This window comes from Passer domesticus, chromosome 18 (genome assembly GCF_036417665.1).
Source record: "Passer domesticus isolate bPasDom1 chromosome 18, bPasDom1.hap1, whole genome shotgun sequence".
Classification (NCBI taxonomy): Eukaryota; Metazoa; Chordata; class Aves; order Passeriformes; family Passeridae; genus Passer; species Passer domesticus.
This window is the reverse complement of record NC_087491.1, coordinates 2,735,291-2,752,482: the sequence shown is the minus strand read 5'-3', so window position 1 is coordinate 2,752,482 and position 17,192 is coordinate 2,735,291. Positions and strand designations below refer to the sequence as shown.

At 60.3% G+C, this 17,192-nt stretch overlaps 2 protein-coding genes across 8 annotated transcripts; one reads left to right on the top strand and one right to left on the bottom strand.

Annotated features, from left to right (window-relative positions):
- Positions 1-52: 52 nt before the first annotated feature.
- On the bottom strand, positions 53-6,795 carry LOC135283066 (ectonucleoside triphosphate diphosphohydrolase 8-like). Of its 4 annotated transcripts, XR_010348976.1 has the most exons (11): positions 6,664-6,795; positions 6,007-6,151; positions 5,255-5,372; positions 4,467-4,617; positions 3,817-3,976; positions 3,066-3,296; positions 2,323-2,583; positions 1,860-1,970; positions 1,458-1,595; positions 785-1,124; positions 53-331 (listed from the first exon to the last, which is right to left on the bottom strand). XR_010348976.1 is itself a non-coding variant. In XM_064393487.1 (10 exons), the coding sequence occupies exons 2-10, from the start codon at positions 6,130-6,132 to the stop codon at positions 912-914; spliced, it is 1,509 nt and encodes a 502-aa protein (XP_064249557.1). In that variant the 5' UTR covers positions 6,133-6,151; positions 6,664-6,795; the 3' UTR covers positions 53-911. The 4 variants fall into 4 exon arrangements, 3 of the variants coding, with proteins under 3 accessions (XP_064249557.1, XP_064249560.1, XP_064249558.1); XM_064393487.1 differs by having other exon boundaries at positions 53-1,124; XM_064393490.1 differs by having other exon boundaries at positions 53-1,124; positions 2,494-2,583.
- A 643-nt stretch (positions 6,796-7,438) lies between these two features.
- ENTPD8 (ectonucleoside triphosphate diphosphohydrolase 8) lies at positions 7,439-16,992 on the top strand. 4 transcript variants are annotated; one of them, XM_064393473.1, is made up of 10 exons: positions 7,439-7,730; positions 10,452-10,583; positions 11,003-11,120; positions 12,111-12,261; positions 12,752-12,911; positions 13,432-13,662; positions 14,145-14,405; positions 14,810-14,920; positions 15,075-15,209; positions 16,506-16,687. In XM_064393473.1, the coding sequence occupies exons 1-10, from the start codon at positions 7,587-7,589 to the stop codon at positions 16,542-16,544; spliced, it is 1,482 nt and encodes a 493-aa protein (XP_064249543.1). In that variant the 5' UTR covers positions 7,439-7,586; the 3' UTR covers positions 16,545-16,687. The 4 variants fall into 4 exon arrangements, with proteins under 4 accessions (XP_064249543.1, XP_064249542.1, XP_064249545.1 ...); XM_064393472.1 differs by having other exon boundaries at positions 7,448-7,730; positions 16,502-16,992; XM_064393475.1 differs by having other exon boundaries at positions 7,450-7,730; positions 14,145-14,234; positions 16,502-16,992.
- Positions 16,993-17,192: the final 200 nt, after the last annotated feature.

The following is a 17,192-nucleotide window of genomic DNA, read 5'->3' as shown; positions in this document are numbered from 1 at the left end:
TCTCATCACCCAAATAAACATTGTAAAAGGCAGCACGTGGGGAAATGCCTGCTACTTTGCTCCCAAATCATTGTGACTTTATTACTTCTGTCTCCCAAGTAAGGGCTGGTGATGACAGAGACTCAGGGGTGAGGCAATGAATCTATGGGAGGTGTCCCTGCAGACACTGAGGTGTCTGCTGGACCTCAGAGTGGAGCCAACACAGCACAAGGAGAGGCCTTTTCCTTCTCTGAGGAGGTGTCTCAACTCACCCATCATTGGCTGCCAGTAGGACTCCCAAAAATGTACAGGAGTTGCCTCTGCCATGACCCAGCAGTGTTGCCAAGTCACCCTGTGTTGGAAAGGGAGGATAAGCTGTCTGCCAGGCATGGGGTGCAGCTGGACTGGAGAGGAACCTCATGCAGGAGAGGAGGGAGCTGTGCCATCCCCCCCACAGGGCTACCCAGTCCTAGCAGAGCCCTGTCTACCAGGCCAGCACCCCAAACATCCCCAAAGCCATGGACCCTGGCCATGGGGGCTGGCACTGGCCATGGGATGGGGCAGGACGTGTGTGTCCCACCAAGGGTTTCTGCTGTGGGCTGTAACCAGCCCTGTGACAGTCCCACTGCTGCCAGACCCCCTCAGTCCCCATCTCCAGCCCCCCCACAGCACGCTGGTCCCCAGGCCCCAGGGCTGAGCCCCTGGCCTGCATGGCCAAGCCCTCCCTCCTGGACTGCAGGGAAAGGAGAGCCAGAGCACACAGCTATGGGGAGGGTGTTTTACAGCTGTGCCAGTTCCAGCTCACCAGGCCAGGACTCAGGGCCCCCCAGGACAAGTCCGTGGCCCCTGGGCACACAGGGGTGGTTCTTGGGAAGCAGCTCCTTGCAGAGGTGTGGCAGCAGGACTCATGGCAGCCTCTGGAGGAGGCGCTGTTACAGCTGCTCATAGGCCATAGAGGAGTTTCTGTGGCAGCACGTGGCTGTGAGCAGGCAGAAGGTGAGGATGAGCATGATGGCCAGCAGAACTGTGGCTGCTATCCAGATGCTTCTCGGGAGCTCTGTGACTGCTGTGGGAGGCTCCGAGGGGATCATGTTGGTGAGATTGAGCATGTAGCCCAGAGTCCAGCCCACATCTACGTTAGCAACCTGTGCAGACAGACAGGGAAGAGGCATGAGAAAGGCTGCAAAGTACCAGGCAAAATGGAGAAGAGCCTGCACCCCCAGGTCCTGCTCCATAATCACCATTTCTGTGCCCACCTTGGGCTGCAGAGGATCCAGCAGTGACATGAACGGGGGAGAGCACAAAGGGCCAGGGCAGATGTGACAACAGCTGTGTGAGCTTAGCTCAGGAGCTGCCCTGGGTATGGGCAGCGGGGCTGTGCTGCCCTGGTATCCCCCCTCCCCAACAGCAGCAGGGTGGGCACAAGGCACTTCATGGCACAAAGTGTGGAAGCTGGGGGCTGCTGGACACTCTCCTACCTGCCGGATGAAGTGGATGCTAGGCCACGTTGTGACATTGAATTTGTAGCCTTGCAGAAGGAGGGTGAGGGTGTAGGAGCTGGCTGTGCAGGCATCACGGAGCTGGGTCCTGCTTGCTGTGGGGAACAACTCCTGCACCTGCAGAGGCAGGAGAACAGGGGGAGGCTGGGCACAGAGCAGTGCTGGATGTGCCCACACTGGGAAACAGCCCCTCAGTGCAGCTGGGAGCAAAGACTGGAAGAGCAAAGAGACCCCGGGGGGCTTCAGGCCCATCTCTCTCCAGGTGCAGAGACCTTTGTGCTCCTCCTGGCTCTCTGCAGCTGAGCACAGCAGAGGATGGGCTGTGGATGAGCCTTCAGGCTTCCCAGTGCACATGAAATGCTCTCCTGGACAGAATCTCACCTGTGTCCAGCTGCTGTTGCATATCTGTGTGATGGTGGCATTGACCAAGCTCAGGGACTGCCCTCCTGTCAGGTTCAGAAAGTGTAGGCTGTGATAAAACCCCGAGAAGGCCTGTGGGTGAGACCAAAGATGACAGGTTAGTGAAGCACTCAGGCCACTGATGCCCCCCACCCCTATGCAGAGGTCCCTGTAAGGGGGACCATCACTGCAGGTGCTGGCACTGACCCTGGGGGAGGGAGCTTGGGAATGCTGTCCACATGGACAGGGAATGGAATGATGCTGGGAGAGCAGAGCACTGGGGCTGCCTGGCACACAGGTCAGCACCCTCGGTGTCTCCATGTGCCAGGCACAACCCAGCTCCCAGGGCTGGCACTACTCAGACATACACCTAGAGCAGTGTTCCCGGGGTTCGGCCCCCAACTCCCCTAGTCCCTGCCCCAGGCAGGGGAGGGAGGCTGCTTACGAAGAACTGTCCCCGCACGGGGGGCTGATAGACCCCATTGAACCCGCACGGCCCCCGCGCCCCACAGCTGAAGTTGAAGAGTCTCCGGACGGCCGTGCCACACGCGGCTGGGTCCCCTGTGCCCGTCACCGTGAGGACATGGCCAGGCCTGGCTGAGCTCGGCGCACGCACACAGGGGCTGTCGTACAGCTCTGCCACGGTGATGTTCTCCTGGTACCCCCGGGGGTAGCAGGGGTGAAGGATCTGGCCATTCGAGCTGGCCTGGAGAGAGATGAAGCCGTTAATGGGGCTGCAATGCCACTGACACCCTTCCCACAGCCCATCCCAAAAAGCAGCACTACACCCCAGGAGGACTGCATGTACCCCACCTCTGAGCTCCCTGAGCAGCCCTGGCTCCCACAGCACTGGGCTCTGCCTCTGGCCCTGGGCACTTGTGCAGGGACTGTGCTGGGAAACCTCTCTGGGCAGAAATGGAGCAAGGCCAAGAGCAGAAAAACTACACATACACCTGGACTCGGGAAATTACGGAAAATGCCACTGCATGTCAAGATGTGGGGACAAGGCAGCCCTGGCTGGCAACCACCACCACCTTCCACCCAAACGAGGCAAGTTTTTGCTTCCCTAGATAAAACCCAAGCCTCTGCCAATTCCCAACTCTTTGCCCACAGGCACACCCAGCATTGCAGGGGGAGATGTGCCACGGCACTGGGAGATGGCTGAGCAGCCCCCGTGCCCCGTGGCACCTGGTGCAGAGCTGCCAGCAGCATCTTCAGGGCCTGGCTCTGCCCGTAGCACAGGTAGCTGTGGCTGTACAGGGAGTAGTTGGTGCCGTAGAGCCGGAAGAACACGGACGTGTTCCTGTCCTCCACGGGGACCCCGGGCTGGAAGGTGATCTGCGTCGAGGCACCGCCAAGGTCCAGAGCTCCCAGAACCTCGGTGTCCTGGGGATGTTCCCACTTCTCTGCAAACGAGAACTGGCCCAACACGCAGCAAGGGTTAGCCTGAACTGCAGCCACTCCCACTCCCGCTCCCTTCCTGCAAGGAATTTGGGCTCCCAGGGGCACCTTCCACGTGCTCCTGGCTCCCTGTTTTACCCCTGCCTGCCCACATCCTCCTCAACCCACAGACACTTCCAGGGAGCACTGAGGTGCCGCCTCTTGGCTGCTGCACATCTGCTGGGATCCAGGCACTTGGAGCAGGGAAAAAGGAACTCCGTCTCCCGGAGGCTGATCCCACTGCCCTATCCCTGGGAGCCCAAAATCCACCCGTGTGTCAGCACACGAGAGCCAGGGCCAGGCTGAGCTGGACACAAAGATCCTGTTAATCGCATTCATGGGGTGGAATCTGCAGCCCACAGCCACAGGGGACCTTGGGCCGGGTGACCAGTGCCCCAAAGCTCCATTCCTCCCTCCTCTGCAAACAAGGAAAGCTGGCTGTAGCTCAGACAGGGACGTTCTCCCCTCTGCCCCTCCCCTGCCCTCTCCCCAGCTGCACCTTGACCAGGGTCTCCAGCAGGTAGTTGACAGTGATCCAGCCAAAGGAGCCCTCCTCGCTGCCTGTCAGGATCCGGGCTCCGCGGAAATCCACAGGGTACTCCCCAATGGCCTCGGACACCTGGGCCAAGACCTGCTCGGCCTTGCTGCTGTTCTCCTCCCTGCCAGCAAAGGCACAAACACCTCAGGTGCTGCCGGCCCTGGCTGGCAGCTCTGGCAGCCGAGCTGCCACTGAGAGGCTGCCGTGCCCTGCCAAGGAGCTGCTCCCAGACATCTCTCCGGCTCTTCCCTGCCTGCAGGTGGCTCCTGCAACCCCCAGATCCCTCGCCCGGGGCCTCGGGAATCTCCCTAAAAACGCTGCCTGCAGGCTGTGCCGGAGCCCTGGGGAAGTTCACGCCGCCCTGGCACAGGGGGCTCAGCCCCTCTGCGGCTGCTGCCAGGCTGGCGCTGCCGAGGGCCGGGCGCGTCCCCGGGCACGGCCAGCGGCTCTGCCGGACACCCCGTGGCACCGCGGGCACGGCTGCTCTGCCCATGGCCGCGGCCTGGCCGGCAGCTCCCCCGTGGCCCATGTGCCCCGCTGCCAGCCCCGGCCCCGGCGCGGCGCAGGAGCGCCGGGAAGGGCGGCAGGCGCCGGCCTGGCCGTGCCGGTACCTCAGCAGCCGCATGCCGGCCGTGGCCCCCAGGTACGTGGGGGTCTCTCGCTGCTGCTCGGCCGGGACGATCTTCATGGCCCTGTCCAAGCAAGGCTTCAGGCTGGCGCCAGCCCCCGCGGGGTCGTCTGCGTAGCTGGAGATGCCGGGGCCTGCCACAGGGAACCGGTGATGGAGAGAGCCCAGCGCCACCCTGCAGGGATGGCACAGCAGGGGACGTGTCCCCCCATTCCCCAGGGAGCTCTACTGGCCTGCTCAGACACAGCCAGGTGTCCCAGCCATAGCCCCAGCCTTGCTCGCTCTGGAGCTGCACAGATACTGAAATGCAAACTGCTGCCCCAGGAGCTGTCAGGCCCCACCTGAGTGGAGAGTGGGGATTGCTCCGGGACTTGTGCTGAGCTTTGGGGAGGCCCTGTGGGCACACAAAGCTGCACATAACAAAAGAAGGTTTGAACAGATGTGGTAAGAGCCAAGGGACCTCTAACAGGGGAGATGGAGCAAAGGGCACATCCAGGATCCCAAGCTGTGAGGTGATGCACGTCTGGACAGGACTGGCTGCAAGATCTGAGCTAAGTGGGGGCCCAATTCCTCCCCCACCTCTGCACCTCCCAATGACTGTAGGGCTGCCTCAGATGCAGACAACCCCGACCCTTTCCTGTGATTCCTCACAGGACAATCTCCCTTCTGCCCAGAGCAGGCTGAAAGACTTGGATCAGTGACGGTGCTGTGAGAGGTTGGGACAGTGACCCAGGAGGCTGGGAGAGAGGGAGGGCAGATCCTGGCACTCACCAGACACAGAGCAGGCCTCCACCTGGGACACAATGCCAGTGTCATTCTCCTTGTCCGCGGGCCACCGGTAGATGTAGAGGGACGTGTGTGTGGAGCCAGCATCAAACACCAGACCGTACTGGGGGAGAGGGGACACGGGGTCACAGCTGGCTCGGGGCTGCACCAAGTGCCACAGGGGTTTCTGAGAGCTTCTGCTCCTGCTTCCCCCATACAACCGTGAGCAGCAGAGGTCTGCACATCACCCTCCCTTCAGCAGCCCTGCTCCACCTCTAACAGCCCCGGGTTTGCCACTCAGCAAGCCACAGCTCAGGAAGGACGCGCAGGTCAGCGGGGTGAGCCGCAGGGCAGGGAGGCACCGGGGCATGGCCCCAAGGGCTCAGCCTGCTCCCAGGCCTTTAGCAAATTGCACAAAACCTGACATTTTTTAGCAGAAAGTAGTAGGGAAGAGAGGTGTGAACCCAACAGACGACCTGGATGTTTGAGAACAGGGAAGAGAGTGACTGTGGGGGCAGGTGGAGCAGCTGTGGAGAGGAGGCTGCACTTCTCTCTCCCATCCTTACCAGGCAGCCATGACCGTGGGTTGGGGAAGGCTGATCTGCCCAGTGCCACCTTGATGAGGTTAAGTTCTGAAAAGCTGGGCTGGTTATGGGGAAACTTGCAAGCTGGGAGGAAGGCAGGTCTGATGGAAGTATTCCAGGCTGAAAGGGGCTGGTGGCATTCCCAGGCTCCCGCAGGTCTCACTGGACACCTACTTTGATTCTGGTAGGAAGGACAGCATCCTTTGCCGGGATCAGGACCAGGACGAAGACGACCACCGTCAGCAGTCCCAGCACGGCCGCCGAGAACCAGCCCACCGGCCTGAGCAGCCGCGACGACATCGATGGGCTCTGGGGAGGTCTGTGGGAAGGGATGGACTGGGGAGGGGTCACTGGGGAGGGATGGTCTTTGGAAGTTTGCACGGAGGCGTGGTCTCTAGGAGGAGGGTCTGCAGAGAGGGACTGTGGGCAGGGGCGGCTCTTGGGCGGAGGGTGTGTGGGGAGGGAGGGTCTTTAGGAGGAGGGTTTGGGGGAAGGGATGGTCTTTGGAAGGCGGGTCTGTGGAGCGGGACGGTGTTTGGGAGGAGGATGTGAGTGAGGGGTAGTCTTTGGGAGGATCTACGGGGGGTCTTTGGGAATGTCTGCGAAGAGGAAGATACTTTGCCAGAGGAGCCCCAAGCCGCCTGCCTCTGCCCCGAGCCTCCAGCCCCTCCGGGGATCCCCTTCTCCCTGTAGTTCATGGTCCCCCCCACCCCCAAATGACCCCTGGGACACGAGCTGGGCGAGTGGGGAGACCATGAACTTGTCGGGCCCCGAGCGCCGGGAAGGGGCAGGGGCGAAGCTGCCGCCTGCCGCGGTCCGACCGTCCCGTACCTGTGCCCGGAGCCCTCTCCGTCCCTCCGTGGGGCGGCGATCGGGGTACAGCCCGTTCCCCGCCGGCCCCGGGCCCGCGCCGCCCCGGCGGAGCAGAGCGAAGCGAAAGCGAAGCTGAGCCGCTCTCGGACGTCCGGGTCCGGCCCCGGCCGGGGCGGGCTCTGGGCGCTGCCGCGGGCGGAAAGAGCGGGGAGCTCGGGGCTGCGGCTGCCCGCTCCGGACACGCGGCCCCCCCGCCTGCTCCCTGCCTGTTCCCTGCCTGTTCCCTGGCTGTACCCTGCTTGCTCCCCCCTGCCTGTTCCCTCCCTGCCTGTCCCCCTGCCTGCTCCCTCCCCGCACTCTGTTTCCCCCCTGCCTGCATCTCTGCCCGTACCGTGCCCGCTCCCTGCCCGCACTGTCCCAAAGCCACGGCACTCTGGCCGTGGGCAGGTGCTGGCCACGGGGACCGACAGGACCCTGGCAATGGGGGTGGCTCCCTAACCGTGGGGACAGTTCGGTGCCTGCCTGTGCGGATGGATCCCATGTGGATGGCTGTGGGGATGGATCCCATGTGGATGGCTGTGGGGACAGCTCTTCACCTGCCAGACCCTTCCTGTTTCTGTCCCGAGCCCCGCTGCAGCCTGGTTCGGCCTGCAGCAGGACAGTGGGGGTCCCGCAGAGCTGGGTGACAGCAGGGTGGCAGCAGGGTGACAGGGCAGGCTCGGCCCCTCACGGCGTTTGTGCCACAGGTCTGGCAAGGGTGTCTGAGGCTGCCGGAGCTCAGCTGCTGCCCCCGGCGCCAGGCGCTCGCAGGCTCGGGGGCAGGGGCTGCCTGGGATCTATCTGTCCCCTCGCTGATCTCCGCGGGCAGCGCAGCCCCCCCGCGCCCGGGCTGAGCGCGCCAGGCTGTGCCGCTCCTTCAGCAGCGAAGTGGTTAATCCCGGATGCTCTTTCCACCCCGGCTGTCCAGCCCCAGCCCCGCTGCCTCCCGGACAAGCGCTCTCCTGGGCAGGTTGCTGGTCCGGGGCCAAGGGGAGGGCCACGCCGGCGAGGCAGCCTTTGTCCCAGGAGCGGGCTCCCGGCTCCAGGTACGCGCTGAGTCCGGGGCGAGCGCGGCGCTGCCGGAGCCAAAGGGTGAGCGGCGCGGGGAGCCGGGCCCGGGGCTGCTGCCCCTCCATGGAGCTGGGCTGGGAGCGGGCCCCGCGCAGCAGCGGCGGCGGTGCTGGGGGAAACACGCTCCGTGGGCCGGTGGGGGAGGACGAGAGGGCCGGGGCGGCCGCTCGCCGCACGAGGCTCCCAGGTGCGGGGGGCAGAGGGGCACGGAGGGCACAGGGACCAGGCATGGAGGGCACTGCCAAGCCCCAGCGCTGGTGGGAGGTGGGGTGCAGGGAACTGCTCTGCCTGGCAAGGATGCTCCTGGCATCCACAGTCACCCTCTTAGAACCTTCAGAGCCCTTTTGGCTTTTGAATCCCAAATGTGCCCGGTGGGAATTCAGCCCCACATTGTCCTGAGCAATGGGCAGTTTAGATCTAGCAGTGGCTCTGAGCCTTTTGCCCCAATTTTTGAGGCTCTGCTCCCTGTGCACAAGGGATGCTGCGAGTGGGGGATGTCCCACAGCTGTTTGTCAAGCCCTTTGTCATGGCCAGCCCTACACAAACAACTGCAGCCCTGCTCCAGCTGCTGGGCACAGCTGGAAACTTTCCACACCTGGAAATGGGCAGGCACCGTGCAGCGTCGTGCCTCCTCTGCAGCTCTGGAGGCATCAGCACCACTCCTGTCCTGCTGCTCCTGATCCCACATGGGTGGTAGCATGTACTGGAGCTAGCCAGGCCCAGGATGCCACAGAAAGTCCAGCCAGATCGATCAGCTTCTCACCCTGTTTCCCACCCTCTGGACTCCCTTTCTGTGCCCTGTTCTCCTGCCTGGGAGAGCTGGCTCTGTGCTGCCTTTGGGTGTTGCCCCCTGTCCAGTCAAAACAGGAATTAGTCCCTAGCAGAGCAGGAGGAGCCCATTTCCCACCCTCTCCTACAAGCAGCACAGTGCAATTTGTCACCAATTCTGTCCTTCCATTTCACAGTGCCTGGGACAGAATTTCCAGGATGTAGGCTGGGCTGTAGACTTTTCCCATTGCTTTGTTTGTTACCTGGAGCAGATGAATCACATCCCAACGGCACAGTTGTAACTGGGCAAACCCCAGCAGGGCTGGTAGGACTGCAGATATGACAATTGGGGACATAATTAAGTGGTTATCTTGGTGGTACTGGGTTAATGATTTGAGTCTGAGATCACTTTGAATCGATAACCACTTTAATATCTCAAAGAGGTCCTTAATGATTCCCTGTTTCTATGAAAGGGATTTATCAGTTGATTCTATACAATCTCTTCACAGCCATTGAAGAGGGAAGGCTCCTGGCTATAGGACAAGGTCTGATAAGGGATTTTGATAGCCCCATGTCCCATGACGTGAGCCCAAAGAACAGCTGCTGTTCATTGTTGTGCATCTCATGCTGTGCAGGAGATTGGTCACCCTTGTTCATTGCCAGAGATGCTAACTCCAAAACGGGAATCAGCATCTCCTTTGACCTTGCCAAAGGTCTTTCCACTGACCTGGGAAAAGGGCAGGGGAATTTCTCAGGGATTTTATGCACTCACAGGAGAACTGTGTAGCCAAGTGACAGCTCCAGGTTCCACCCAAAGCACTGGTGGGGTTAAACTACACCTCTGGTGCCCAGGGCTCTCAGGCCATCCACAGTTTTTAGCTGGAGTATGAAGCGAGGTCAGCCTCAGCAGGATGCAGCAGGCTCCTATGTGGCTCAAGGCAGCAGGCAGGGCAGTGCAGGAGGAGGAGGGAGAGCTGTGCATTTGAAAAAGCACATCTGGACCAGCTGTGAGGTGCTGAGCACATGGATGTCTCAGCTGGCCTGTGCAGAGGCTGTCACAGGGAACCAGACTCTTTGCTTTGCTGCAGTTTCTTAGGAGTGTCTGAGAGCTGTTTCTGCTGGGAGCTGAGCTCTCGATGCACAAGTGGGAAGTGCTCCAGTCCCCAAGGGCAATCGCTGTGGTCATTCCAACCTGGCTGTGTGCCCAGATAAGCAGGAGCTTCCTGCCTCTGCCTTCCTGCCTGCCCTTGGGGCTGCAGGAGAGCTGTGGGGATCACAGCAGGCATGGACACTGTCCCTGTGCAGCTCTTACCTGCTGTGGCATCAGCAAGAGCTGGATCAGGCAGGAGACACAGCTGGAGATGCTGTTTCCCTGCCTGGGGTGGAGAGGACCCTCTCAGGGACAATCTGGGCCTGCTGGGCAACAGATGTGACCTGGTCCCAAGTGTTGTGGGATGGGTTTTGAGGTGGCAGCACGTGGGTACTGGAGGGATGTGGCCCCGGGGGGATGGTCACACTGATACCCTGCCAGGCCACGATCCTGCTTCCAGCTTGGAACTCCAGCTAGCCACAGCTGGGCTTCCCTCAGTGATGCTGCTGTGAAGGAACATGCTGACTTGCCAGACAGGGAACAGCTTGAGCAGGGCTGGGGTCCAGGCACAGAGGGACCTGAGGGGCTGCAGGTGAGAAGGCAGGGCTAAAAATGCTGTACTGAAAATCCTCCAAGGAAGGAATGCTCAGAATGGCAGAGTGTCCCAGCCTTGAGGCTGCCAACAACTCTACTGGGATGGGTCCAGAGGAGCTCATGGATATTATCCTCTTCCATGCTAAGAGCAGCTATGCACCAGAGGATGGCTTCATTGTCAGGAAGGGGAAAGTCCCATACCCATCCATGATGTGTGAGCTGGGGGCTGGGGCTGTCCTTGCAGGTTGGAGGAGGAATGGGCTCCAAAGCCAAGGCCATTGCCAGTCTCCTGGCAGCCACCTGTGTCTGCAGCGTCATCGCCCTCATTCTGAGCGTTGTGGATGTGAAGGATGTGTTTCTGCCCCCCAGCACCAAGGTAGGGTCCTTGGGAGGAGCACAGCTCTCACTGGGCTGCTGCTACCGTTGGGTGTTGGGTTTTGCCTGGGTTTCAGGCAGGCTGTGCTGTTTGTCACCAACATGGGGACAACAACCTGCACAGACAGGAGCAGGTCTGGCTGAATTTGGTCACTGTGCCTGGCCCCACAGCACATGCAACTTTTTCATCCCAAAGCACTGCCAGCTCCAGAGGCTTGGGTTGGATCCTTGTCCCCAGCACTGCTGGTAACTGCAATGCTACCAGACTTTTTCTGTCCTGGTGACCACCAGTCTTGTTTGGCCACTCGAGGCTCCCCTGCCCACCGGAGCTGCGATGGCTCTCCTGGAGCTTCTCTCACTCACTCTGCAGCAGGTGACGCTGGTCTGCTCCCCTGACACCCCGTGTCCCCTCTCCCCCAGTACGGTCTGGTGTTTGATGCTGGCTCCACACACACGTCCCTCTACATCTACCGGTGGCCCGCGGACAAGGAGAATGACACTGGCATTGTGTCCCAGGTGGAGGCCTGCTCTGTGTCCGGTGAGTGCCAGGACCTGCCCTCCCTCTCCACGCCCAGCTCACCCGGGGCTGGCCAGCCAGGGTGCTGCCCTGCATGGCTGCTCCTCACACCAAAGCTGATTCATGCCAGGTGTGATAAATGCTAATGTGTTTATCGGGCATTTCCAAATACCCACAGAGGCATGTATTCCTATTGCAAAAGTGCTCTCAGGCTTTGGTACAAGGACGAGGCTCTCTGGAGGAAATGCCCCCTCTAGAGAGCAGATCTAGGAGCAGATAAATAGGTACGTGAAGCCGGGCTGGAGCTAGCAAAGGCCACCAAGCCAGGGCAGAGGTGCCTGGACAAGGGAAAGAGGGTTCAGAGCTCACCTTGCCCTCTTGTCCCCCGCGGCAGCGGCAGCATGGCGGTTACTGGTTAACTGCAAAGGTCTGGTGAGGGCAAAGTGTAACGTAAGGGCTGCTTGGGCTCATGGCAGTCATCAGTCAAAGCTCGCGGGAAGATAAAGAGTGAGATTTCCACTCCAGAGCCTGTCCCTACCGACTGCAGGACCATGCCAGGTTCTCAGATCCAGTGCCAGCCTCCAAAAATAGAGAGGCTGTGCAAGGTCACCTCTGTGTGCCTATCAGCTACACATGCCCTTGCAGCAGGGTGCAGTACACCCTACCCCTTTCTCAGGGAAATGGGGAACAGTTGTGTTTGTCCCCAGATCCTCCAGGACTGCCAGGCCGTGCCCTGCACTTCGGCCTCCCCGGGATCAGGCGTGTGCTCAGCATCCCCAGCCCGCCGCCGTCCCGCTGTGCCCGCAGCAGGAGCTGCTGCAGCTCCCGGGGCGTGTGGCCAGACCACAACTGCAGCTCCCAGTAGGCGTCAGGGCTGGACCTGGCAAGGTCGGGACTACCTGGGGCAAGCAACAAAAAAGACCAGTGGGATTCCTAGGTGGACACGTCCCCTGCTGTGCCATCCCTGCAGGGTGGCGCTGGGCTCTCTCCATCACCGGTTCCCTGTGGCAGGCCCCGGCATCTCCAGCTACGCAGACGACCCCGCGGGGGCTGGCGCCAGCCTGAAGCCTTGCCTGGACAGGGCCATGAAGATCGTCCCGGCCGAGCAGCAGCGAGAGACCCCCACGTACCTGGGGGCCACGGCCGGCATGCGGCTGCTGAGGTACCGGCACGGCCAGGCCGGCGCCTGCCGCCCTTCCCGGCGCTCCTGCGCCGCGCCGGGGCCGGGGCTGGCAGCGGGGCACATGGGCCACGGGGGAGCTGCCGGCCAGGCCGCGGCCATGGGCAGAGCAGCCGTGCCCGCGGTGCCACGGGGTGTCCGGCAGAGCCGCTGGCCGTGCCCGGGGACGCGCCCGGCCCTCGGCAGCGCCAGCCTGGCAGCAGCCGCAGAGGGGCTGAGCCCCCTGTGCCAGGGCGGCGTGAACTTCCCCAGGGCTCCGGCACAGCCTGCAGGCAGCGTTTTTAGGGAGATTCCCGAGGCCCCGGGCGAGGGATCTGGGGGTTGCAGGAGCCACCTGCAGGCAGGGAAGAGCCGGAGAGATGTCTGGGAGCAGCTCCTTGGCAGGGCACGGCAGCCTCTCAGTGGCAGCTCGGCTGCCAGAGCTGCCAGCCAGGGCCGGCAGCACCTGAGGTGTTTGTGCCTTTGCTGGCAGGGAGGAGAACAGCAGCAAGGCCGAGCAGGTCTTGGCCCAGGTGTCCGAGGCCATTGGGGAGTACCCTGTGGATTTCCGCGGAGCCCGGATCCTGACAGGCAGCGAGGAGGGCTCCTTTGGCTGGATCACTGTCAACTACCTGCTGGAGACCCTGGTCAAGGTGCAGCTGGGGAGAGGGCAGGGGAGGGGCAGAGGGGAGAACGTCCCTGTCTGAGCTACAGCCAGCTTTCCTTGTTTGCAGAGGAGGGAGGAATGGAGCTTTGGGGCACTGGTCACCCGGCCCAAGGTCCCCTGTGGCTGTGGGCTGCAGATTCCACCCCATGAATGCGATTAACAGGATCTTTGTGTCCAGCTCAGCCTGGCCCTGGCTCTCGTGTGCTGACACACGGGTGGATTTTGGGCTCCCAGGGATAGGGCAGTGGGATCAGCCTCCGGGAGACGGAGTTCCTTTTTCCCTGCTCCAAGTGCCTGGATCCCAGCAGATGTGCAGCAGCCAAGAGGCGGCACCTCAGTGCTCCCTGGAAGTGTCTGTGGGTTGAGGAGGATGTGGGCAGGCAGGGGTAAAACAGGGAGCCAGGAGCACGTGGAAGGTGCCCCTGGGAGCCCAAATTCCTTGCAGGAAGGGAGCGGGAGTGGGAGTGGCTGCAGTTCAGGCTAACCCTTGCTGCGTGTTGGGCCAGTTCTCGTTTGCAGAGAAGTGGGAACATCCCCAGGACACCGAGGTTCTGGGAGCTCTGGACCTTGGCGGTGCCTCGACGCAGATCACCTTCCAGCCCGGGGTCCCCGTGGAGGACAGGAACACGTCCGTGTTCTTCCGGCTCTACGGCACCAACTACTCCCTGTACAGCCACAGCTACCTGTGCTACGGGCAGAGCCAGGCCCTGAAGATGCTGCTGGCAGCTCTGCACCAGGTGCCACGGGGCACGGGGGCTGCTCAGCCATCTCCCAGTGCCGTGGCACATCTCCCCCTGCAATGCTGGGTGTGCCTGTGGGCAAAGAGTTGGGAATTGGCAGAGGCTTGGGTTTTATCTAGGGAAGCAAAAACTTGCCTCGTTTGGGTGGAAGGTGGTGGTGGTTGCCAGCCAGGGCTGCCTTGTCCCCACATCTTGACATGCAGTGGCATTTTCCGTAATTTCCTGAGTCCAGGTGTATGTGTAGTTTTTCTGCTCTTGGCCTTGCTCCATTTCTGCCCAGAGAGGTTTCCCAGCACAGTCCCTGCACAAGTGCCCAGGGCCAGAGGCAGAGCCCAGTGCTGTGGGAGCCAGGGCTGCTCAGGGAGCTCAGAGGTGGGGTACATGCAGTCCTCCTGGGGTGTAGTGCTGCTTTTTGGGATGGGCTGTGGGAAGGGTGTCAGTGGCATTGCAGCCCCATTAACGGCTTCATCTCTCTCCAGGCCAGCTCGAATGGCCAGATCCTTCACCCCTGCTACCCCCGGGGGTACCAGGAGAACATCACCGTGGCAGAGCTGTACGACAGCCCCTGTGTGCGTGCGCCGAGCTCAGCCAGGCCTGGCCATGTCCTCACGGTGACGGGCACAGGGGACCCAGCCGCGTGTGGCACGGCCGTCCGGAGACTCTTCAACTTCAGCTGCGGGGCGCGGGGGCCGTGCGGGTTCAATGGGGTCTATCAGCCCCCCGTGCGGGGACAGTTCTTCGTAAGCAGCCTCCGTCCCCGTGCCTGGGGCAGGGTGAAGGCAGAGACTGGCAGTCTCCTCTGCCACTGATTATGGAACAGGGTGGGGAGAGAGGGTTCCTCGGAGCTGGTTCTATCTGCAAACCTTCTGTGCTCAGAGTGGCTTCTGCCTCCTGCCATGTCCCAGCATTCCCTGAGGGAAACGGAAAGATCTTATCTGAGGGAGTCTGCCCGAGCTAGCTCAGAGTGCCAGAGCAGCCCCAGGGTTGTGAGCCAGCTCTGGGACTTTCTGGTAGACCATCAAGGGGGTGTCAGATGCAGAACCCTGGGAATTACTTAGGACTCTCCCCAGGCAAGAGGGGCCCCGGGGTTTTTTCTCTGGTGAGGAAGGAATTGTGTTTTTCACCATGTTCCCTTGCTCCCCAGGCCTTTGCTGGATTCTACTACACCTTCAGCTTCCTGAACCTGACCCGCCAGCAGTCTCTGAGTGAAGTCAACACCACAGTCCTGTCCTTCTGCAGAAGGAACTGGACAGAGGTGAGAGCCCTGTGAAGGGCAGCCAGGAGTCTTGTGCTTATCCTGTCCCAAATCTCTGCCCTTGGAACACAAGCCCTGCTGTTCCCTGCACTAGGGAGGGTTTCTGAGCCTCTCTTTCATTCCCTGTTGCACTCTGTCCCCAATGGCCTCACAGCTGGTGCAGAGCTTCCCAAATGATTTGAAGTACCTGCACACCTACTGCTCTGTGGCCTTTTACATCATGACGCTGCTGCTTGATGGCTACAAGTTCAACGAGCACACCTGGAGCAACATCCACTTTAGCAGGCAGGTAAACACGTGTGGGCAGCAGGAAAGGATGGACTTGTTCAGGAGCAGCACCTCTGGAGTCCTCTGTTGTTGCAGTTTGTTTGGGGGGGCACCCTGGGGAGTTCCTGGAGGGCCCCCTGAGCTGTGTGTGTTCACTGGTAGCCCCAGGCAGGCAAGGAGACTCCACACGGCTTCTGAGGGGGCTGATTAGATCAGGGTTTATTGGGGTTCCCACCCCCGGGAGCAGCATGGTTACTGAGGGAAAAGGGGGGAAGGGGGAGGGAGGGGGAGAGGGAGAGCCTAGGGGAGGGAAGGGCCAAGAGGGTATCTTTTCCCTTGCACAGCTTAAGAGAGAGACTCAAAGTGGGCGTGGAATAACACTTAGGCCAATGGGACTACAGATACATGATAATTCAGGGCAGGACCACAGGCTTGGAATAAACCGTACATTTTGGAGGAGACTGAGCATACCATTTAACTAAAATGCAACACCACATTCTGTGCCAGAGATGTGACCCTATTTCATGACTGCTCCCCAGGGATCCCAGGAGAGCTTTGCTCTCTCTTAGCTAACCCCAAACCTCTGACCCAGCTCATTTCCCTGCTGTGAATATAACTGATTTTAGGGGGTTGGACAAAACCAGAGCAGGATTTGGCCACTTTGGTCTCTGATGTTATCAGAAAGGTGATGGCGGCTCCATGACCACTTTGAACCAGAGTATGGCCTGACCAGAATATTTCCAGGATGAGAGGAGACAGCCTCAGGTTGTGCCAGGGGAAGCTTAGTTAGGTACTAGCAATGGTTTTTTTAATGGAAATTAAAATGAAAATGGTCAGGCTTTGGAACAGGATGCTCAGGGCACTGGTGGAGTCACCATCACAGGAAGTGTTCAAACAACATGTGGATGTGGCACTTGAGGACACAGCTTAGTGATGAACATGGTGGTGGTGCTGGCCTGATGGCTGGACTTGATGACCTGAAAGGTATTTCTGACCTTACTGATTCTACAGCCAAATTGGAAGGACTGTGGGGATGAAGGAAAACCCAGATCCAAAATCACGTGCAGGTCACAGAGGCACACCTGGATCAGAGCAGTCATCCATGTTCAGGTGTCCCTTAGCCCTGGGGGAGAGGGGACAGGAAAGCTCTTTGTGCAACTGCTGCTGGCAATATCAGGTTCACCACAGCCTGGTCCCCATGTGAAACAGCAGCTGAGACAGCTCACGGGAGAGGTGCCCCTCAGCCCCTCACACCAAGCTGCTGGTGCCTGGGGGAGGTGCTTTTGGGTGATGCCCTGTGCTGTCTCCCCCCAGGCAGCAAACACAGACATCGGGTGGACACTGGGCTTCATGCTGAACTTGACCAACATGATCCCTGCTGAGGCTCTGCAGCATGTCAAGGGCCACCAGCCCGGCCTGTGGGCAGGGGCCGTCTCCTTCCTTGTACTGGCCATCGTGGCAGGCCTGGTGGCTGTTTTCCTACACTGTTTCTGGAAAACAAAGTAGCTCCCAGCCTCCTGACTAGAGGCATGCTAGGCATCCTGCCTACTAAACCAGGCAGGGAAGTGGTGCAGAAGAGGTGGAAAATGGAGAAGAATGAAGGCATTAGACCCATCTCCATTGCTCAGGAGATCTGACTGGGTCATCTCTGTGAATATAGAAGATGACTTGATGACTTGATCTCTCTCCAAGAGGACAACTCCTTTAATCTGACTGCCAAAAGCTCATTGAGACTTGTTGGCGGGATGAAGCAAAAAAAAAAAATCAACCTAGAAATAAAATCAGTTTTGTTTTTCAAATATGAATGTCCCTGCTCAGCCTAGCAGTCTCCTTGGCATTCCAAGTCCTGACTCTTCCAACAGTCCTGGGAGGCAACTGGCAATGGAGAGCAGTAGTGGGCACCTAACTCTGAGCAGAGGGCTGACATCATCTGTATCCTGCCCTGTGCAAGATGTGCAATATTTTTGTAGTATGTGACAGAATCTCTTCCCAAAGACACTGTCAG